This window comes from Poecilia reticulata, chromosome 23, assembly GCF_904066995.2.
Source record: "Poecilia reticulata chromosome 23, P_reticulata-male-v2, whole genome shotgun sequence".
Taxonomy (NCBI): Eukaryota; Metazoa; Chordata; class Actinopteri; order Cyprinodontiformes; family Poeciliidae; genus Poecilia; species Poecilia reticulata.
In genome coordinates, this window is record NC_088852.1 from 8,197,277 (window position 1) to 8,220,878 (window position 23,602).

General features: G+C 40.1%; 1 protein-coding gene across 2 annotated transcripts; it reads right to left on the reverse strand.

Annotated features, from left to right (window-relative positions):
• Window positions 1–5,371: 5,371 nt before the first annotated feature.
• Window positions 5,372–23,018, reverse strand: lrguk (leucine-rich repeats and guanylate kinase domain containing). 2 transcript variants are annotated; one of them, XM_008400667.3, is made up of 20 exons: window positions 22,724–23,018; window positions 21,968–22,066; window positions 21,751–21,832; window positions 21,499–21,599; window positions 21,164–21,245; window positions 20,730–20,854; window positions 19,581–19,724; window positions 18,871–18,951; window positions 12,961–13,047; window positions 12,766–12,872; window positions 12,277–12,396; window positions 11,819–11,915; window positions 10,186–10,299; window positions 9,851–10,052; window positions 9,264–9,458; window positions 8,414–8,535; window positions 8,180–8,274; window positions 7,757–7,816; window positions 6,152–6,261; window positions 5,372–5,883 (listed from the first exon to the last, which is right to left on the reverse strand). In XM_008400667.3, the coding sequence occupies exons 1-20, from the start codon at window positions 22,838–22,840 to the stop codon at window positions 5,801–5,803; spliced, it is 2,223 nt and encodes a 740-aa protein (XP_008398889.2). In that variant the 5' UTR covers window positions 22,841–23,018; the 3' UTR covers window positions 5,372–5,800. The 2 variants fall into 2 exon arrangements, with proteins under 2 accessions (XP_008398889.2, XP_081459786.1); XM_081603660.1 differs by lacking the exon at window positions 21,968–22,066.
• Window positions 23,019–23,602: the final 584 nt, after the last annotated feature.

Genomic DNA, 23,602 nt, shown 5'->3' on the forward strand with positions numbered 1-23,602 from the left:
GAGAGACAAAAGGAGAAAAAAAAATCCAGAAAATCACATTTTCTGATTTTTAAAGAATTTATTTGCAAAATATGGTGGAAAATAAGTATTTGGTCAATAACAAAAGTTAATCTCAATACTTTGTTATATACCCTTTGTTGGTAATGACAGAGATCAAATGTTTTCTGTAAGTCTTCACAAGGTTCTCACACACTGTTGGTGGTATTTTGGCCCATTCCTCCATGCAGATCTTCTCTAGAGCTGTGATGTTCTGGGGCTGTCGCTGGACAACACGGACTTTCAACTCCCTCCACAGATTTTCTATGGGGTTGACATCTGGAGACTGGCTAGGCCACTCCAGGACCTTGAAATGCTTCTTACGAAGCCACTCCTTCGTTACCCGGGTGGTGTGTTTGGGATCATCGTCCTGCTGAAAGACCCAGCCACGTTTCACCTTCAATGCCCTTGTTGATGGAAGGAGGTTTTCACTCAAAATGTGACGATACATGGCCCCATTCATTCTTTCCTTTACACGGATCAGTCGTCCTGGTCCCTTTGCAGAAAAACAGCCCTAAAGCATGATGTTTCCACCCCCATGCTTCACAGTAGGCATGGTGTTCTTTGGATGCAACTCAGCATTCATTCTCCTCCAAACACGACGAGTAGAGTTTTAACCAAAAAGTTCTACTTTGGTTTCATCTGACCATATGATATTCTCCCAGTCATCTTCTGGATCATCCAAATGCTCTCTAGCAAACTTGAGACGGGCCTTGACATGTACTGGCTTAAGCAGGGGGACACGTCTGGCACTGCAGGTTTGAGTCCCTGGCGGCGTAGTGTGTTACTGATGGTAGCCTTTGTTACTTTGGTCCCAGCTCTCTGCAGGTCATTCACTAGGTTCCCCCATGTGGTTCTGGATTTTTGCTCACCGTTCTTGTGATCATTTTGACCCCACGGGGAGTGATCTTGCGTGGAGCCCCAGATCGAGCGAGATTATCAGGTGTTCCATTTTCTAATAATTGATCCCACAGTTGATTTCTTTCTTTCTTTCTTTCTTTCTTTCTTTCTTTCTTTCTTTCTGGCTGGCTGGCTGGCTGGCTGGCTGGCTGGCCAAACTCATTGATGGTTTTAAGTAGTTGAGGGATTGAGGACTTCAGATTAAACAACATTAAAATAATGTCACCTGCAAATAGTCCAATTTTAGATTCAATACTTTTTATTCTGACACCCTGTATGTTTTGATTGTTCTTTATGGCAAAAGCCAATGGTTCAATTGCCAGAATAAAGAGGAGAGGTTAGAGGGGACACCCTTGACGTGTTCCCCTAGCTAGATTAAATTAATTAGATATAATATTATTTGTTATAACTGAGGCTGTGGGTTTATTTTAAATTATTTTAATCCAGGTTATGAAATAACTACCCAAGCCAAATTGAGATAAAACATTGTATAGATAATTATGTTCCACTCTGTCGAATGCTTTTTCTGCATCAAGTGAAAGTAAAACTGTATCAAGTTGTTCATATTTAGCATGGATTATATTCAGCACACGACGGACACCATGGTGGGCTTGCCGCCCCTTTATGAATCCGTTCTGATCAGGTTCAGAAAGAGATGGTAAACATTTCTCAAGCCCAAGTGCTAGTACTTTAGATATTATGTTAGAATTTATAAGAGAGATTGGTCGAAAAGATTCGCATCTGGTGGGAGGTTTTCCAGGTTTAGGTAGTACTGTTATGATTGCATTTAGTAGAGAAGGAGGTATTTCTTTAAGGGTATAACTTTCTGCACGCATATTATAGAGGGGCTGTAGTAGTCTGTTCTTAAATATTTTATAAAGGTCCAAAGGGATCCCATCCGGACCGGGTGTTTTCCCTGATTTAAATGTATCTACTGCACTTGAAAGTTCATCTATAGATATCGGGATATTCAGCTCTGATTTAACTGTTTCACTAAGTGTGGGGATATTTATAGAGTTAAAAAAATGAATCAAGTGATACTTGTGATATGTGTCCTTTAGATGTATATAATTTTGAGTAATAATATGTAAAGAGATCATTAATTTTTAGAGGATCAGAAGTATTTTCATTCTGCAGAGTTTTAATGCGCCAGGCGAGAAGCTTTCCTGCCTTTTCTCCTTGATCGTAGTAGGATTGTTTCAGCTTGAATATCTCTGATGAAGCTTTGGTAGTAGATAGTTTGTTATATTTTGCCCTTAATATTAGCAGTTTTTGCTGATTTTCTTTAGAATCCTTTACATTTATCTCGAGCTCAGTCTCTTTAATTTGTTCTTCAAGTTTTACCATCTCCATGAAGTTTCTATTCGTCTTATTTCTGGTGTAACTTATCGTTTGACCCCGTATAAAAGCCTCAGGGGCGGATCTAGAAAAATATTTATGGGGTGGCGAGAGGGTGGCAGGGATTTTTTCAGGGGTGGCAGCATATGTCAGTATGTGTGTGTGTGTGTATATATATATAATGTCTCACTCTCACGTTTACCTTACACAGACCTAACATTGGATTTAATTTACTTGATTTACTTGTTGCAAATGTTTTAACTTGCATTCATGTAGCACAGAGGTTTACATATAATTTCTTAATTATATGTAATTAAGAAATTACATATAATTAATTTATAGTTTATTAATGAACTATAGTTCCTTATTTTTACGTTTTTCATACTCCTGCTAATTGATATACATTACTGGATTGGCCTATTAGTCACTATGGGATTCATTGAGTTGTGTCCAGAAAACCATTTTATCCCAATGCTGGACGAGCTTAGAAATCTGTCACAAAAATATTTGTAGCGCCATCATTTGTTAACAGATTTAAGTTGTATTAAATACAACTTAAAATAGAGAGAACTGATGTTTGATCAATTTCCGGGTATAGGCCTGTGCAGAGACCACTAAAGGGGCACATCTAACTGCATTTTAGGACAGAATATTAACAAAGCCACTCAGCTTTCGGAGTTTAACTCGGGACGTTGTGGGCCGGTGGGCGGAATACTTCGAAGACCTCCTCAATCCCACCAACATGCCTTCTGTTGAGGAAGCTGAGCATGGGGACTCTGGGTTGGGCTCTCCAATCTCTGGGGACGAGGTCGCCGAGGTGGTCAAAAAGCTCCTCGGTGGCAGAGCCCCGGGGGTGGATGAGATCCGCCCGGAGTTCCTTAAGGCTCTGGATGTTGCAGGGTTGTGTTGGCTTACGCGACTCTGCAATATCGCATGGACATCGGGGGCAGTTCCCCTGGATTGGCAGACTGGGGTGGTGGTCCCCCTGTTTAAAAAGGGGGACCGGAGGGTGTGCTCCAATTACAGGGGGGTCACACTCTTAAGCCTCCCTGGTAAGGTCTATTCAGGGGTCCTGGAGAGGAGGGTCCATCGGATAGTCGAACCTCGGATTCAGGAAGAGCAGTGTGGTTTTCGTCCTGGTCGTGGAACACTGGACCAGCTCTACACCTTCAGCAGGGTCCTGGAGGGTGCATGGGAGTTTGCCCAACCAGTCTACATGTGTTTTGTGGACTTGGAGAAGGCGTTCGACCGTGTCCCTCGGGAGGCCCTGTGGGGGGTACTCCGAGAGTATGGGGTACCGGGCCATTTGATACGGGCTGTCAGGTCCCTGTATGACCGGTGTCAGAGTCTGGTCCGCATTGCCGGCAGTAAGTCAGGCTCGGGTTTCCTCCGCAGGGTGGCTGGGCTCTCCCTTAGAGATAGGGTGAGAAGCTCGGTCATCCGGGAGGGACTCAGAGTAGAGCCGCTGCTCCTCCACGTCGAGAGGAGCCAGTTGAGGTGGCTTGGGCATCTGGTAAGGATGCCTCCTGGACGCCTCCCTGGTGAGGTGTTCCGGGCACATCCCACCGGGAGGAGGCCTCGGGGAAGACCCAGGACACGCTGGAGGGATTACGTCTCTTGGCTGGCCTGGGAACGCCTTGGGATTCCCCCGGAGGAGCTGGAAGAAGTGGCTGGGGAGAGGAAAGTCTGGGCCTCCCTTCTGAAGCTGCTGCCACCGCGACCCGACCCCGGATAAGCGGAAGAAAATGGATGGATGGATGATATCATTAACGGTACAGGGAAGAAGCTTTTTAGTTATCTAGCTTTGCTAGCAAAGTCGTTAGCTAGCAGCTAGCTAATAGCATAACAACAACAGCCTAATGTCTGTATGATAAAAATACTGAATCGGTAGATAAGAACAGTTTCTCCTCATCTGGCTGTCTCCTCCCGCTCAGTAGTTCTTCAGAGAAAGGCAGACGCAGAGGCCTGTCAGTGTCTGTTGTATTTCATTACCTCTCTGCTTAAACCGCGACTCCGAGCTGAAGCAGAAACGATACTTCAACGTTTTCCATCATCTGACAAGTAGCAAGTCTACTCCACTTTATTCACCAAAAACGTTTTTTTTTTATTCACCAAAAACTGTTCAGTAATCTGGAACAGTCGCTACGTTGAGCTCCAGTTAGCCGCCTCATCTCACTGCGCGAGAGGCAACTGCGTCATGCCCGTGACGCACAACGTGCCCGTGACGCAGAGGTTGGTTACTGGAGGGCTTACTATGTTGTACAAAAAATAATAAAAAATTTTTTTAGTACATGTCATGTCAGAAAAGGGCTTAGAAAATAATACAAAAAAAATAAATACAATTAAATTGACCAAAAGGGCACTTTGGGGCAAGGAGCAAAAAGGGCAGGTGTTCAAGCACCCCTAGCCCCCTCCTCTGCACGTGCCTGAAGAACAGCTATGGGGAGGACGGTTTTTAGCAAGTAAGAAAAAACAACCGTGTGACTAGCTCACCTGGTAGCAGCGTATCCGGTTGTCCACGCAACTCCATCCTCTGCGCCACCTCAGTGTAAGGCTTCCAGCTGAGTTTTTACTAAAGGTGTGCGTTTTCCTTACAGTAATAATTTTGTAGTTCAAACAGAATCTTCCCTTTTCATTTCTCTCCGTCGGCTCGCGCCGCACACAGGTGAAGCTCATCAGCTAAATCAAGTCAGTGTGCATTTGCTGCATCGGGACATTAGAGCAACTACAACTTAGGTTGGTTTCTCGACCAACCTAAGATGTAGGTGAACTTCCAGTAACTCTTGCCACCGGAGGCATCGTTTTAACATTTTAAAATTAAACATCCATGATGTATTGAATCACTGTGCGCTTGACAATAAAATAGAGACATTTTTTTCCTGTGGTATTTTTGTTTAAAAACTGTTTAAGGCGGGACGAACCTGAGGAGGAACCAATGACAATTTAGTTTATTTTGTTTTTTAAACTCTTTGTTAAAACGTAATAATGTAAGAACACATAAAAATTACTAATTCTTTATTGCAATATTGCCACTTCTGTGCTATTGGTTTAAAAGAGAGTGTCACTAATATTTTCAGAGAAAACACAAAGTTCACAATTTAAACTGTCTTAAGCCTCTTTTATTAGTAAGTAGAAGCAGCGGTTTTGTTTGTATTTCCTACTAAACATAAAACTACCTTAACTCTGAGATTTATAAAAGCTTATCAATATTTCAAAATCCAGAATGACAGACAGTGAAAGCTCAACAAGAGTAGCATCATAGTACTATTTTCTTGCTCTTGCACTCGAATCGCAGACATATCTGTTTATAATGAATTTCTAAACAAAACACACACGGGAAAGTACAAAAAATCAGAACAGAATAAATCCCAAAGTAATGTTAACTAATAACATTTTCATTTTTGAAATAGAAACTTTCAAAATATTTTCTGCTTTGTTTAAAAAAAAAAGAAAAACAACTAAATCTATGAAAACATCCCTCCACATTTGCTCCTTCGTTCTTTTTGACGGGTGGTTATGGGTAGATTCAAGGTGTGTCGGATGACGTGGACTTGGTGACTTCACGGTTCTTATGTCCATCCGACTCTGGACGCGGTCCCATATCGCAATCTGAAAAGTTGGAGCCAGGAACAGCAGATTGCTCAATTTCTGCATGTGGAATGTCAAATGTTTGCACTGCTGCCTGGAAAAATCTGATTTGTTTCATTGGCTACATGTAGAGAAAGCAGCATTGCTGTTGTTCTCCTATGGCTGTAGGCAGTGTTGTCATAAAAACTAGAATTATACTCAATATCATCTCATAGCCAATTTTTTATGGATTTTTTTTTTAAAATTTCATACACACATGCAAATGTCCCAACTTAAAACGAACACTGACCTTTGAGCATTTCTGTCGTCTGTGCCAATAGGGTTCCATCTAGAGGTTCAACAGGGCCACCGAGTGACGTGCCAACATCGAGAGGTGAGGTGGCATGAGACACTTCTGAGCTGCATGTAAAATAAGATGAAGTAGAGGTGAAAGGTCAAATTAAGTGAAAAACTTGACCGCCCACCTAACTGACCGGCCAGACAAACAGACTATGAATCAACTCTGAATAGAGGCACACAGGTCTGATGAAGAACTCTATTACAAAAGTAACTATTAGTTTCCAATAAGTCTGACCTTTGTGGAAGAGTTGCAAAAAGAAAGCTTTTGTTAACAGAAGTGCATAAGAAGGTCTGTCTGTGGTTTACCAGGAGAAGAAGGTTAAAGAAAACAGCGCTGTAGTGTAAAACACAATCTATGTGTATGTACAAGGCAAATTTATATGTGTTGCATATGAATTCAAAGTGTTTTCCTCAAACATGATGCATAATCAGATTAAAAATATTAAAATGACAAATTTAAGAAAACTAAAAAGCGAAGAAATGTCAGACACGATAAATCAGTCTTTTGACCTTTATGGATAAGCTGGAGAAAACGGTAATGATGTCAGTCCTCATTTACATGACCAGCGGCTTCTGCACATTCCAAGCTTTCACGCAGGCTGTTCCAGAGCCGAGGAGCGTAAATGCTGCCACCCCTTTAGCAGAGTCAACGTTGCAAGCAACGTTCAAAATCATGTACCACATTCTCCTTCCAACTAGCGACCTGCACCCGAACGCATCCTGCCTTATACTCGTATAAGCACCAGCCTACAATCCTGTAAGCATCAGCAGCGATAGAAATCGTATGGAAGGATAAAACACATTGAAGTTTGCGTTTGTAAAGTCAAAAAAAAAAAAAAACCGTGAAAAAGTCCCTGTGCATCTCATATTTCATTCTAAAGTAACAACATACAGTTATATATTATAAAAAGGAAATCCACCTTGAGTGCAAGTGTGCACACAGGAATGTCATGACCTGCAGAAGCAATAAAATCTGAATTTATGAGTGGGTGTGCTGGTGTGTAAAAGTGTCCAACTGAGCATGTAGAGAAAACGTGAAGACATTTGTCCCCACGTGGCTCATACGAAGAAAACGAGATCTATAAAATGGGGGGCAAAAAAAAAAAAACGCTTCAAGGATGCTAATAATGCTTCATGGTGAGAAGCAACAAGTCTCCTCTGAAAACATTACCTCTCTGTAAAATGAACAGGACTGGTTTTACAGTTTAGAGGATGTCTCCAGTGTTGAACTATTAATCCATTTGTTTTTCTCTGAGATTTACTCTGGTTGACTTAAGCCAGCAGTGCCTAATAAAGTGCGGCCCATATGGAATTTTTTTTATTTTTAATTAGTGTAAAATTATTCTTGACAGATTAAAACCTTTGTACAACTGGAAATGTTAGGTACAACACAAATCCTCTTTTGCTAACAATTTTCCCCGACACGACAAAATGTTGGGACAACACTGGTTTATGGTTAATGACTTTCCTCCACTGGCTTGGATAAGAGAATCTGGAATTATTTATGAACATAATTTAGTTTTTTTTTTTTTTTTACAGTTTTGTGTTGACTAACCTCCTAATCCGAGTATGGGTACCAGGATCTTGATCACGTTCCGCTGATGCCACGTTTTGGCTAAAACAAGCAAAACGAGGCTAATTAAAATTTAGAACGACATATTTCAGACAAACTAGCACGCTTAGCACTTTTCGAAATATTCCTCTGATGAACTGCAAGTACCTCAGGTGACTTTTTTTTTTTTTTTTTTAATGGACAGGTTACCAAAATGAACACCGGCAAAAAGCTCCCATCGCATTAACAAACAGTTGGGCTTAAATAATTTAGACACCTGGTACTTCACCCTCAATGTCAAACTCATACTGAGCCATTAAAATGCAGTTATTGTAGGACAAGTGTTGCGATTACACTAAATTGGCCCAACATTGAATGCCTACTTTAAATTAGGCCCTGGAGTGAGGTGGAGTGGCTGCCACTTACGTGTGCTGTTTGAAGAGGTGGCTGTGCAACCCTGGTTTCTTTCCAAAGATAGCTTCCCTCGCCAGCTCCTCTCGCTTCCTCAAGGAGGCGAGCTCCTGCAGAAAGAGAAGAAACGGGAACACCTCGACGGCAGCCAGCCAAAAATGACTTCTTCATACATCTGATTTCAGACGTATGTTCTAATTCCACTTGCAAGGCTTTGCTGCCATGCTGCGCTTTTAGAGACAAACTCACAATCAATGTTTTTTGACAGCTGAAATCGGCCTGGTCTTTTGCCGAGCTGGCTTCGACGGTGGAGCCAGGGAGTGAATCCGATTCTACAGGTGCTGTTGCTGGTTCCTCGACTGACTCAAAGTCTGAAACATTATTCAGAGAGCGTGGCATTCACATTGTTGTTGTTAGTACTTAAGCAACAAAACAACCATAAATAGCAACTATAGTCTAAGGTGCTTGAAACTTTTGCTTCTTTATGAAGAGGAGAGATGGGATTTTTAACTTTTAATGCAAGAGTTTGGCGACAGCTTTTTTTAATTCAAGTTGCTGTGCATGAATATGTTTCCGTGGGAACCTGGTAACATAACAGTTTCCACTTTGCTTTAAACATGATAAGATAAGCCAACTATCCAATAATACCTAATGTCTTTCTCAGTGCGTGGAAATGTTCGGCTAACAGTAAGTGATTGTTTGCAAACAAATAAAATCCACCCTAGATATCCTGAGTTGAAACCACAGTTGTTCTGATGGCATTAGGTTGAAGGGTGCCGTCACTTCACTTTCAATTTAAGTAAATTATGAATGGGATTTGAAAAATGTTATGAAAGTCTAGCTTAGAAATTTATCCAAAATACCCAACTACCAAGAGAAATACACTGATCTGCCATTTGCATTTATTGCCTTTATGCAAATAGCAACATTTGGGAACAAACTTAAGGATGCAATATAAAGCTGAATAGTTGGCCTTAATGTACAATTGACTAACATAATATCTGGTAACTTAAAGCCTAACAATTGATACTCATGCATCCTTTCACAAAACAGGATGCATAAATCTACTGACAACCTGGAAAACTAAAAAGAGAAACACCTCTCAAACTGCTGTCGGATACAATGCTCTTTTCTTCTTCCACTTCCTCTTCGTTGGGTTTCTCCTCCTCCTCTCGCACCTTCTCCTCCACCTTTTCCTTCGCCTCCTCCTGCGGCGCCTCCTCCATCTGCTCCTCAACGTACATGTAGACCTTCACTATTTCCAGCAAGGTCTGGTAAGCTTCATCATAGTTATCTAAATAAGCGCAGACATAAACAAACACACGAGGAAGTTGGGTCCTGAACAGAGCGAAGCGCGTCCAACATCAAAGAGCAATGAATCAAAGATATGTAGATGTTGACCTTGGTGTAATGAGGGGCTCGCTAGCACCGCGTAAAAGTGATGGATGTCTTACACTCACTATTTGTTCATCTCATTAAGAAAACAGCTAACAGGCTGAGTGCTATCGAGGCAAGATAAACACAGTGATCCTGCAGCTAAATGTGGATTTTTACTGCAGCAAGTTATTCCACCTGCCATTACGCTTAGAATGCACTTAAAGGATGTTATGTATAAAAAGTTTAATTGTACTTATTTGGAATTTAAAAAGCAAACACCGCACAAATACATTTCCCTTTGCATTTTACCACTTGGAATGACGTTGTCGAAGAATCCTGGATGTTCTTCGTTGGTTTTTGAATAAAGGGGCACACGCTGCACCGCGAGATCAATCTGGGACTTGGTGTAACGGTTAGTGTTTTTCATGTAGATTATGAACTTCTCTATAGCCGAGGGTCTAAGCAGGATGTAGCGAGGCTTAAAGCAGCTCTTTTTTAGACTGAAAATACCCTGCAAAAAAAAAAAAAAAGCACAATTGTATTTGTTTGACAAATTATTATTGGTGTTACACTTTTATTCTTAAGGCAGTCCGAGAATACACAGAACAAAATCTTTTCCAGATGATTAGTTTTCACACAAGTACCTCCAGCTCCATATGTAAACAACAAACCACTCCGTGATTTGCTACTTCCTCTATAGCACCTCTGGTGAGGCCAAACAGATGGCTGCCGTACTGCATGGTCAGGATAAATTTACCCTTACATTAAAAAAAATAAAGAAGAAAAAAAGCTTTAGTTTACATGGAAAGCAATGGCAAACACAAACACACACATTCCCAGCATGTTCTGTCAAGCTTAACAACCTGAAGCTATATGGCCACCTGGGAAATTAACTTTTGACCTGGTAGTCAGGCTGAAATCCTCTTTGTTTTGTCTCGCAGGTAAACCTGATGCATCAAACAACTGTGAGCATGCAGGTCAATTTAGCAAATTGTTAAACCCATAAGTTGTCAGCTTGGTTGAGTAGTCAGAAATGTAAACCGAATATGGCTATGTCACAATTGATTTAATGGCTTTAATGTCAAAATAGAAGATATGCAGTTGTGAAAAAATTAGAACACTTCATTTTTTTAAAAATGTGTACTCTTTCTGGTTAAACTCTAATCTGTGATTAGAGATGACAAAAAAAAAAAAAGTCTTCCACCATGACATTACCACCACCATGTGTCACAATGTGGGGACGTGAGTGAAACTTCAGTACTAATCTCATCAGAATACCCTGGTCCACATGTTTGTTGTGTCAAAACTATATAGTTTCAGATTATATCGGCTTTATTTTATCTTGTTTGCGGTCCTTCCAAAACCCAAGAATTGTTTCAAGACGGTGTGTGGAAAAGCCCATCTTTGGGATTAAAAGGCAGAGCTTGAAGACTGAGAAATTTAAAAATGCAGGGCGGCACCGAACCAAAAAGCTGGCAACAGAAAAGTGGAGGATTAAAAACACGGGAAGGATCAAACGGGGGCAGGGAGAGATTGTAAAGTTATCTGGTTCTGAAGAAGACAAAAGGCATCAATAGCTGCTTCAAAGCCATTCCTGTGTAAATCACAGACACACAGTCCTCTATAAATTATCTCCCACCAACCTTACATAACAGCTGACTTGACAAGAGAGTGAAGATGGAAAACAAATGTGTTCAGGACCCAAGGACACATTTGGCTTCCTCCACCAGTCGTAAATTCTGACTTCGGATGCTTATGAATATCCCTAAGTTATGGGAAATCCTGAGCAGCAGTCAGCACACCGTTACCTCTTGTCTCAAATAATTCAATTGGATTTGATACCTCGTCCTAAACACCGAATTAAATAAAATTAAATGAAATCTCAGAAAAATATAATTATGGTAAAAGGTACTGATGGAAAACGAGCCACCAAGTTAATAGAAAAATCAATTCACCACAGAAAAACTAATTATCTCCACAACACATTAAAACCAGCCTGTGAAATCAATGTGAAACTTGCTGAGGGAGACGTGAGAATCGAGCTCACTTAAAACATCATTTATCAAGAATCCTGGGTGTGTATTTTGACAAAATCTGGGAAAGTATTCATTTATTCTAATTATTTGTGAGACTACAAATGTAAACTACTGCTAAAACAACAACCTATGTAGAAATGTGGTCCAACCGACCCCACACACGTAAAACTTGTATCATTTGCCATAGTCCTCTACGTCAGCCTCAGTCCTCGCACGCACAAGGTTTAATCAGGATTCTCACCATGAGAACCAAGTTCTGAAACTCCTCTTCACTGACAAAATGATAATCAACCCCGTTCTTCTCTCCAGTGTAGGGCGGCCGCGTAGTGTGACAGATGCTGTGAAATATGAACAGTTAGTTAGTACCCTGAAGTAAATTCACATGCATCCGTCATGTTTACATTTCAGACACAATCCATCTATGCTTCAGATTCCGTACACGCTTTAAAAGCAGACTAGGAAAACCCAGATGAGTACATTCTTTTAGAAAAAGGATATTGCGACCCACAAGCTAAAATGCATTCCCAGTTACATTGGAATAAGGTTTTCCGATTATTGTTTTGAGAACTCAAGTTTTAATTAAGGGCCACATGCTGAGTTTCAGATCAACACAATTAGTTGTCTCGGTTAAAAAGACCCAACGCCAGACACGATAGACAAGAAGAATATACATATTATTAACAGCTCTGTCAGACTGACCCAACACCAAAGTGTCCACTGAACTCCTGACACAGTCTGCGAACCAAGTCTCCTTTCCTACAGCCTTCAGGGCCCGTCAGCACCAGCATTGGGTACGGGGTGTTTGGAGTGGGCATTGTACTGCAAGCAATCAGACAAAAACACACACTTTCTTCATTTACTTTCATCTTATATGCATAATTTAACACGTGCTTCCCTTTCCAGGGAACATAGGTAAAATACCACAACATAAATGCTGACACAAGAAAAGTGGATGAGACATCTAGAGAAATGGGTGCTGTGTGTCTGAAAACCATCTGTGCAAGTTATTTTAGATGTGACGACAAGATGTTCGGGGTAAACGGTGCGCAAGGAATAGCAAATTATGCAACGTATTTGTACTTTTAGAAACTGAATCATGAAGCTAGTTCATCTGGCAAACATAAAATTAACAGTTGAAATAACAGGCAAAATCTAACAAAAAAAAAAAATTGAAATACTCATTCAAACCTTTGATAGAGAACCTGCGGCTGTGCCATCTGGAGAACCATGTTTGTGATGTGATCTTTTGCTCCTACTATGTCCATAGGAGGGTCAAACATGTTGATTGAAGACACCTAGAATTTGGGGTTTGTAGTCATACACATTAAATATCCTAGATACACAATTTACATAAAAAGCACCATTAATTACGTAGATTCTCACCTTTTCTTCAACGGTGACTTTCTTATTGTCTAGCACCGATAAGCTTCGGTGGAGAAAGATGACCGTCAGTCTGTAGTTATGGTGCTTCTAATAATTACAAATACTTTGCACATTACAAAAGATCCAACAAACTGATTCAATGAATAAAAAACTTCTTTTTTTTTCTGCAACGTTATGGTCATACTCTTAACCCAGTACAGCACACTTAAATACACCCAATAGCTTCACAAGCTTTGTCAAACATGTGAAAACACAATGATTTGTTCATTCAGTGCAATCATGAGTGTAACAGCCAATGTGAAATTAATTAAAGAAACTGACAAACGATAAGTTGACTACCTTTGGTCAAACAAGTAAAAAAGCAAAACTTCTATCAAATCACACTTATGGGAACTTTGTATCTGACAGCCATCTTGGTAGGTATCCATAACTAACTGTCAAGGCAGTTGCTATGGTGTGGCTATGACAACAATGAACAAACCACAAACCTTGAATAAGCTCTGGTCTCTTTCCTATCTCACAACATGCTTACATGGCCCATATTATTTTTATTACAGCAAGTCCTTTCAAATATCTCATTTGTTTGAAACCTTAGAGCTCAATCGCTAATTTTTTTTATTTAGTCACAAACAAACAAATTGCAACTGGGAGACAAGATGAAGCCATTGAGTGCAATAAATGTGTTGTTTAAAAGTAACTTAAATGTGTATAAAAAATGTCCACATTTTATTTGACATTTTAACTAAAGCTAACTAGCTTTATTTGACAAAGCTAGTTAGCACTTGGCACAATGCTATATAGCTCTGCATGGCGCCTGTATTGCATCTGGTGATGGAGTGAATCATGCTGCTGTCATGACGTCTTGAGCTAAGATCATGGAGTTTGGATGTCTGCGGTAACATTGAATAAAGTGGCAACCTTTGTGCATCATGGACCTGAGCATCTGACCGGGTTGCTGTCATTCCCATTTGTTTCCACCTTGTTATAATGTCACAGTTGATGCTGGTGGGATATTTAATAGCCAAGAAAGAAGAAGGTTCCACTTTTAATGAACCTACCAGGTTCCACTTAATGACCTACCACTTAATGACTGCAGTCACTAAGTGGTAGGTTCCTAGGTGTGAAGGGGTTTGTGTAAGATACGATTAGCCGGATTTATCATGTCGGTGCTACTCTGGATTTCAGTGAGCTCCCGAGAGCAACCCTGTCTTTCACAATCGTTTGCAAAAGTAAACTACTTGCCGTTATATACCTATGATCACGGAAATGATTGACACAGCAGACATCAATCCTTCAATTTTTTTATTTTCCCCATACCTGACCATTTTTTTAGTGCGTCACACCACTAAAAATGTTCAACTGCTGGACTAAAAGTGAGAAAGCAGCCAAAGTACACACACACACACACACCCACACACACACACACGCGCCCACACACACACACCCACACACACACACACGCGCCCACACACACACACGCCCACGCACACACCCACTCCCTCTGGGGTGCAGGAAACAGGACAGTCCCTCTACTGTCGAGGAGACAGCTCTGGTAGAGGAACATTGATTTCCTTACAGTCTACTTCTGGCTGCTCAATGCAGGGATTCACTCACACTTACACACACATGCACACACACACACACACACACACACACACACACACACACACACACACACACACACACACACACACACACACACACTTTTGTCTCGCTATCTTTGCAGGGACTTTCCATTGACTTCCATTCACCCTAACTCTGACCAAAACTTAATTCACACCTTGGACCTAAACCTTACCCCAAACCCAAAAACAGCGTTTCTTCTTTGGGAGCAGTGAGTCCCACAATGTAATATGTTCCAGAAAAATAGTCCCCACAATGCATCAAATACAGGATACACACCCACACAAAACAGGCTTCTACTAGCTTTGACCTGAACCAGTGATGTCACTCATTCTCTTGACAGTGATGTCACTCATTGTCTGTGACATCACTGACATCACTCCCTTTATTCCAAAATTCCAGAGCAACTCATTTGTTCTACAAGCGAACAAAGTTGGAAGTCCTGCTGTTTTATTCTGTTTTTATAAACACAAATTCATTTAAAACATGGCATACAGTGGCTGTTATCAATGTAGGGATGAAGATCAGTCTAGCCTGTCGACAGACCGAAGTTCTGAGCCCACGACCCCCTATGAATTGGAGATGGAAAACAACGAACTCCGGCAGTTGGTGGAGGATCTCCGACGGACCATCGAGTGCTCCAAACCTGGTAGGAGATCCAGGCAATCGGTCTTACGAGCTAACTGTGACATGTTAGCAAGTGAGAACGATGCACTAAGAGCTCAAATCATGTGTTTTCGTGTAGAGCTGGAAAGAACACAGCTCAGACATGAGGACATGAGAGCTGAAGTGCGTTGCCTGGAAGAAGCTCGACTGGCTCTGAAAAACAGACTCATGAGGCTTCGGAAGAATTTGAAAAGGGCATATCTGTGCACTCAAAGGCGATCCGAAGACCTGCAGAGTCTTTCAGAGGAGTTGGGCGATATCCGAAGCCAGTATATCAGAGACTGTGAGGAAATTGACAACCTTAGACAGCAAAACAAGACTTTAATGTCTGAAAGTGTTGGGCTGAGGGAAAGATTGACTCGACAGCCGTCTGAGGAGCACCAGGAGATCCAGGGACCAGATTCAGCTCTCGGAAAGGTCTGCAAAAAGGTAGGTACAGTTTTCAGAACCATGTACCAAACAGGTACTCTGAGGTACTGGATACCAGAATGGATGCACTAAATCCATGCTGGTATCCCTCGGGTTGTTCTGGTAAAACTGGCTACCTTGCTGAAACTGGTTCCAGAGAAACAGGTCACTTTGCTGATGCTGATTCCAGAGAAACGGGTCGCTAAGCTGATCCTGGTTCTAGGGAATCGGGTCACTTAGCTGATACTGATTCCAGAGAATCAGGTCACTTAGCTGATTCTGGTTCTAGGGAATCGGGCCACTAAGCTGATCCTGGTTCTAGGGAATCGGGTCGCTTAGCTGATGCTGGTTCCAGAGAATCAGGTCGCTAAGCTGATCCTGGTTCTAGGGAATCGGGTCGCTTAGCTGATGCTGGTTCCAGAGAATCAGGTCGCTAAGCTGATCCTGGTTCTAGGGAATCGGGTCGCTTAGCTGATGCTGGTTCCAGAGAATCAGGTCGCTAAGCTGATCCTGGTTCTAGGGAATCGGGTCGCTTAGCTGATGCTGGTTCCAGAGAATCAGGTCGCTAAGCTGATCCTGGTTCTAGGGAATCGGGTCGCTTAGCTGATGCTGGTTCTAGGGAATCAGGTCACTAAGCTGATCCTGGTTCTAGGGAATCAGGTCACTAAGCTGATCCTGGTTCTAGGGAATCGGGTCGCTTAGCTGATACTGGTTCCAGAGAATCAGGTCACTTAGCTGATCCTGGTTCTAGGGAATCGGGTCACTAAGCTGATCCTGGTTCTAGGGAATCGGGTCGCTTAGCTGATACTGATTCCAGAGAATCAGGTCACTTAGCTGATCCTGGTTCTAGGGAATCGGGTCACTAAGCTGATCCTGGTTCTAGGGAATCGGGTCGCTTAGCTGATCCTGGTTCCAGAGAATCAGGTCACTTAGCTGATCCTGGTTCTGGGGAATCGGTTCGCTTAGCTGACACTGGTTCTTGTGCCACCCAACGGATGTGGAGAGACGTCAGTTTTCTGCTCCATGATTCACTAAACGTCCGCCAGCAGTGCTACTGATCTTTAGGAGATACCGATTTTTAACAGCTACTGATTTTTAACAGCTACTGATTTTTAACAGCTATTGATTTTTAACAACTATTGATCTTAGGCAGGATTTTCTTACCCAACCAAAAAAACATTCACACATTCACACGTAAAAACACATACTTGTGCACAACTTTGTATATCATGCCTTCACTCACAAACACACTTAGTATAATTAAATTATATGAAATAATTTAGTTTTCTTTAGAAATCAAATAATTATTTGCATAAGTTTACTCCCTAAACTCTTCCTAATATCTAATACATTAACCTTTTCCTTAATACTTTCAAACTCTCTCTTCATATATCTTCTCTCTTTTTCATATTTATGGCATTCTCATATAACATGCTCCATGGTTTCATATTTATCACAGTAATCACATTTGCCAGTTTTATGTTTTTGAATTTTAAAAAGTGTATAATCAAGTCATGTATGTCCAAATCTTAACCTTGTTATCACTCTTTCCTCCTTTCTATTTCTTCTTCCATTTCTCCTTTCTCCTACAATCCTCAGAATTTTATAAAACCATCTTCCTGTTTTATCTTCATCCCACTTTTTTTTGCCATACTTTCATCAGTTTCTCTTTAACAATACTCTTTCCTTCAGATTTACTTATTTTAACTGTAAATCAAATAGGATTTTTAATTGCCCTCTTTGCCATTTTATCTGCCCTCTTGTTTCCTTCTATTCCAATATGTGCTGGATCCCACACCTTCTTCTTCTTCTTCTTGTTCTTCTTGTTCTTCTTCTTCTTCTTCTACTTGTTTTATGGCGGTTGGCAAACAACTTATAGGTGCATTACTACCACCTTCCAGACTGGAGTATAGATTTGATGTTCTACCTCTATAATCTTCCCATAATACCTGACTTCCTAAGAAAACTAAAAATGCTTTTAAATACTATATCCTCAGATGACTTTTTGCAGCAAATGTTTAATATTTAATTTATTTTTATTTCTATTTAACTCTCTGATTAAAACCTCTCTTTCCCGACTATACTTATTATATTCTAGAAAAATATGCTCCACTGTTTCGGACTCTCCACAGTAACTACACAAACCTGTACTATGTTTATTAATTATTTTCATAGTACTACTTAGCCCCCTGTCCCCAAACCTTAATCTGGATACAACATCCTCTTCTTTTTTATTCCTATTACCTTCCCTACATTCCCCTACTTTTTTTGAATGCTATAATAAAATCTTGCCTTTTCTTCTCTATCCCATAGTTCCTGCCATTTCTGTATTTTACTTATACTTTTAACCTCATTTGCTGCACTCTTAGCAAATTTATCCGCCAACTCATTTCCTACTATTCCAATATGAGCAGGAATCCAAATCAACTTAACCCGGGATCCATATTTTTTAATTCTAAAAATTGATTGATTTTTTTTGTCTTGTTTCTTAAATCTGTTCTAAAATACTTATTAAAACTTGAAAACAAAATAAATAAATGTTAAAGTTCCTACAAAAGCTTGCTTGATCAATATTGCTTATATACACTTGAGGTCAAAATTATTAGCTTCCTGTTTGAAAATGTAAGTGTTTTTCAAAAAATTTCCCGAGTGCTTTTGGGAAACAGCACGTTGATTTTTCAATACAGCTTACATTAATTTACCTTACGCACAGAAAAAAAAAAAAAACCTACCACTTCCAAAATTATTAGCCTCCCTTGAGGGCTGACCTTTTTTTATTTAGCCAAAGCACAAACTACTGTTATGAAATCATGCAGTTTCACTTTGTAATGCCCACAGCTGAAATCAATCAATCAAGGTAAAAGGTTACCCTACATTTTATGCGCAGCATAAAATCCTCACCAAGGGTTTGAGCTCCCACTTGAGAAAACGTCATGCCAAAAACAAACAAATTCAGTTTACGCTTGAGAAAAAGAATTGATGCGCACAAGGCAGGAGAAAGATATTCAAAGTTATCACAGTATTTCCAAAATGGAGACGCTTGAAGAAGCTTTCTAAAGCTTTCTCAAGCTTGAAAGAGATGGGTCAAAGACCTAATTATCCAGTTAAATGGGTAGGCAATTGAATATTAGCATCAGGAGCTAATCATTTTGACGTCAACTGTATTCTACATTCTCATGGGTGAAGACTCTTGTATATGAATATGTCAGGTACCTGCACGGGGTTATCCAGCAGATTGAGGTTTGTCAGCATCTGTAGATCAATGACATATTTTAGATCTTCAATTTCCATAATCTGAAAGAAAAAAAAACATTTTTTGTCATTTGCCTTGGTTCTTAAAACTTTAAAAATAAATGTTACCTATAATTACTTTTGATGCAAGCTTTACACATCAAACTGATGAACAATTGTAATGTGAAGAGAACAAAACAAAACAAAAAAAAATGTACCTTTGACCTACAATTGCGTTAAAGATAATTATCTTCTCAAGACCTTCCTCAAATATTTCTTCACAGAACTGAATCACAGGGCGTGATCAGTTTTTCATGCACTCCTTCTACATTTTGGCTCTTTTTATCGTTAATGTTTTAATAAACAATGGTCCCATGTAAAACGGTGACTATTATTTTGTCTAAGGTTGGATTTAGCTAATTTTCAAGCCTGTTGTGAACTACATTACTATATTGTACTGTATGTACTGGATACAATACAGCAAAATTTAGGAAATGAAAAGTTTCTTACTTTTTAACTCTATAATTTTGTGTGTTTTTTTTAATGTTCTGTTTATTGAGCTCTACCTTGTTTCATAATATAATCACACAATTATTGATTTTGAACCTAGAGTTGCAAGTAAGAAGGCAGGTACACTATATATACATCTACAAAAGATGATGGAGATCGTTCTGTCTTGTTGCCGAAGGTACCTGGTTTTTCTCCAAGTTGATTAAGTATAGAAAGTGGAGATTCTGAATTCCTGAAATAGAGGTGATGCAGTTCCTTGACAAATCAAGAACCTGTATTTTCTGTAACTTCTCCAACCCTTCAGCACAGTGAAGCTGGTTTCCCCTCTAAAACAAACAGTAAACAGGGAAACATTAATGATAACGTGTGCGCAGCAAAGTCCATTTTTATACTTTCATTCTTAATAATTCTATTAGGAATGATTTGCACAGCGCCTGAGCTTTGTTACCCTCGTTACTGAGCTGAGTGGCAGGCCTGGCTCTCTGCTAAATGCTGACAGGCCTGGACTGACAGCTAAACAGCTGTTGAGGGGCTAGCACAGCACGCTGACGAACCAAAGAACAAGACCTGGGCACAACAGTCTTGTCAGCCTGATTCTCTATCTATTCTACTGACAAAAGTTGTTATCCAACTGCCTGGCCACACCTTGGCCTGCTCTTGCCAAGCATCCTGCCAGACAGAGGGTTGCTGTCAGCAGGGGAGGCTGACCGTGCCGGTCCCTGGAAGCTCTGGGTCGGCACTGTGATGTGCCGGGAAACAGACTGGCTGACAATGCCATGCTGCTTTAGGAGGGCACATTGGGGAAGGAGAGAGGTCAGGAGCAGGATGAGATGGATGCTGGATGGATAGGGGAATGTGTGCAGGCTGAATTCGGTCCAGGTTCGGTCATAGACCAGCAGCTGGTCTCCAAAGGGAGCTCCAGAGAGGGGCAGATGCAGCCAGACCAATAGATGCTGACAATGAGAAAAACACGGAGGGGCCTAAAAAATGCACGCACACATACACACACACACACACACACACACACTCAGAACGATGAACAGGGGGAAAAAGAACGATGAACAGGGGGAAAAAGACATTCTGTCGGGCCATATGGTGATGTTTGTTAAATGTTAAAATGTGGCAAAAACCTAAGAGCACAGATTAAACAACAGCAAAGGGGGACAGAAAAATATGAAACTGAGCTTGTTTCAAAGAAAAGTAAAGATCAGAAACATATTCAACAATAGGTAAAAAAAAATAGAGATTTCACTTAAAATAATTCTTTACAAATATAGATTTACATGTAAAAATCGAAATTCTTGAATGCCGCAAAAATAATAAAAACTTACCAGGCAGAGATCTAAGAGAGGCAGATTGCCCAGGTTGCTGATTTTTGTGATTTTGTTGTAAGCCAGGCTGAGATGGGTGAGCATAGAACAATCTACAAGATTGCTGACTTCAGAGAGACAGTTGTCTGAGCAAATGATTAAGAAAAAAAATCCTTTTACGTAAACAAGAACTCGTTATGCATAGATCAAATTTAGAGATGTTCCTTCTTCAATCCAGACAAGGTCCACATCAAATTATTGCTTTTACAAGTCGCTGAAGTTACATTTTGTACTATTCAGTACATTAAAAGCATCAAAATAGAGAAATAAAACAGAATTTATAGCTTAATGAGGATTTTAGCGAATGGAAACTTCAGACCGTAGGAGCTTGTTAAAGCATCAGGAGGCGACACGATGACATCCACATGCATTAAAGTGAACGACTGCAAGGATACGGTCCAGATTCAGCTTACGCAAGCAGAAAAAGCCTGCCAGATCCTTTATGTCTGGTATTCGGTTGTGGGAGAAATCGGCCACCTGGAAATCAGAAAGAAGCAGTAAACTTTTAACAAACAACTACAACAACTTGCAATGTACAATCTCTGTTTGAATAAGATTCTTTGCAAAAGTTCACTGTCATTGAAGGGCAGGTAATGCCTTGTAAGCAAATTCAGAGCGTCTACAGATGGGCTATGGTAATCCAGGCCTATCTTAAGGGAATAGTGCTAGAAAACGAGGCCCAAGCCACCAATCAAATGTTGTCTTATCCTGTCAGTTCAAGGTCCTGCACCTGTAGGTACCGGAGTGGCTGGAATTGAAAGAAGTTGGAGATTTCATTGTGAGACACATCCAAGTAGATAAGGTGGGGTATGTGGTTCAGGCAGGATATATCTAGAAGTTGTGATAAAATGTATTCAAATTAGTATAGATCATTTAGTCATCATTTGTCAATGCATCATTCCGCAGGAAAGGCTGGCTTACGATTTGCACGTTTGCCGTATTGCACAAAATCATGTGTGACAGTAAATGAAAAATGGATTACCTTCTATGTTGTTGTGTTGCAGTTCCAGCTTTACAAGATGGACGTACTTGCATAACAAATGTATGTTGATAAGACTGAGATTCTGGAGCAGAAAAGATCACACTTATGAATAAAGTTAATCAAGCTTCAATCAATCAATCAATCAATCAATCAATCAATCAATCAATCAATCAATCAATCAATCAATCAATGTCTAGGTTGTAGGTACACATCTCACAGGTAGGGATAGGTGGCAAAGAACGTGATGCTGCCCGGTCAGATCAAGTCCAATATGGGATAAACCTTCGGACACCATTTCTTCAGTTAAAACCCCCTCCTATTGTAACATCAAAAAAACATTTTCTTAGAGGACTACTAGTCCATGAGACACCCTGGCAGATTTAGATTTCTAGCAATTGTTTAAGATAAACAAAGTGAAAATAATTATAACCTTTTTTGAAAACTGTATTGTTTTCTACCAGAAATAATACCCATCCTATACTTTAGGAGAAGTCTGTTTCTTTATCAACTAGAACCACACATCTTGCTTGAATGAAAATGACGTTGCACCTGAATCTGCTAACTGTATATTGCGTACAAAATTCACAGTTTTCTATTAAAATATTTGGGAACAAATATTTTAAGACCGCTGACTTCTGTGAGGTCAACACTTATATCAAAATGAGAATATATTCATCTACTTAATAATTACATTTCTGTTTAAAAAGAAACTCGAGCCGTTAATGCACTTCTGATCATTTGAAAATATTCAACCTTTAGACGTTGCTATTCAGTTTAGTCGTCTTCAACTCAAGGTTATCTCCTTTTTTCAATGCCGTAACGAGGTGAATATAAAATGAATACATAAAAATTACACCATTGTGGCTATTTTTTAGTTGAGGATTTTGCCGTAAAAGAAAACTGGGTGCAGGAGTTTCAAGAATACGTTCCCTTTAGATTTATTCAAGCCAACATAAAGCGTTTACATTTTTACCTCGACTTTGATGATTTCCTCTTGCTCCTCGATTTTTAACGTCTCTGGTTGGTCCAGTGGGTTCGTGCTTTCCTCTGGAATCGGCATTAGTTGCTGCTCCTGTAATTCGTCCTCCATTGTGTAATGACACAAATAAACGTATCTGACGTATCTTTGGAAGTTAGCGTTTAGAGGGAAGTTAAATGGGCAATGTACGCGTCCAATAAACAGCTACTTTTTGCTTTCCAAGGTTAGCTTATCCCAAGTCATGCAAAGTTGTGTCAGTTGACTACCATGGCAACCGAGCACCAGATGAAGTGCATTTTGGGGATTGTAGTTCTTTTGACAGCCTCGTTTTAGAGAGTGAAGTAAAACGAAGAACAAGGTATAAATAACAATTGCCTTAAAAGTAATACCAGGAGAGAAAATGGCTGTGCTTTGCAAAAGTATTTACACCTATTTAGCATATTTCCGTTGAATAGGAGAATTGAAGTCCACATTTTAATAGACTTCATTCAAGTTTTTACAGAGATAGACCAAAACAAGGCAAAACTGCAATATGGGGAAAAATTATGATGCATCATCTTCTGGAAATTGCAAGTGGTCGTTCACGCAGGCTAAATACAGTAAAGCTATGGAACATATCTTTATGCAGGCTGCAAAAAAACATGATATTGGATTGAGGCTCACCTTCCTGCATTCACCAACCACAAAGCTACAAGGTAAATAGTTCTGATCAAAGCATATTCAGAGTCAAATTTCCACATTAATGAACTTTGGAATTTGTGGTATTTAAATATATAAATATTAAATGTATTTACAATGTGAAAGAAAAGCCAGAGATCTTAAAATCTTGGGTAAAATTAACGATTCAAATATAGTTGTTGAATTACCTCCTTA

Bases quoted from the DNA above. Each gene is read 5' to 3' on its own strand.
- lrguk (XM_008400667.3), bottom strand. From the start codon at position 22,840: ATGGAGGACGAATTACAGGAGCAGCAACTAATGCCGATTCCAGAGGAA. The intron at 12,873-12,960 runs GTGAGAATCTAC...CCCAAATTCTAG, and splicing joins AAGTCACCGTTGAAGAAAAG to GTGTCTTCAATCAACATGTT. The intron at 8,275-8,413 runs GTGAGTTTGTCT...CTCTTTCTGCAG, and splicing joins GCTGTCAAAAAACATTGATT to GAGCTCGCCTCCTTGAGGAA.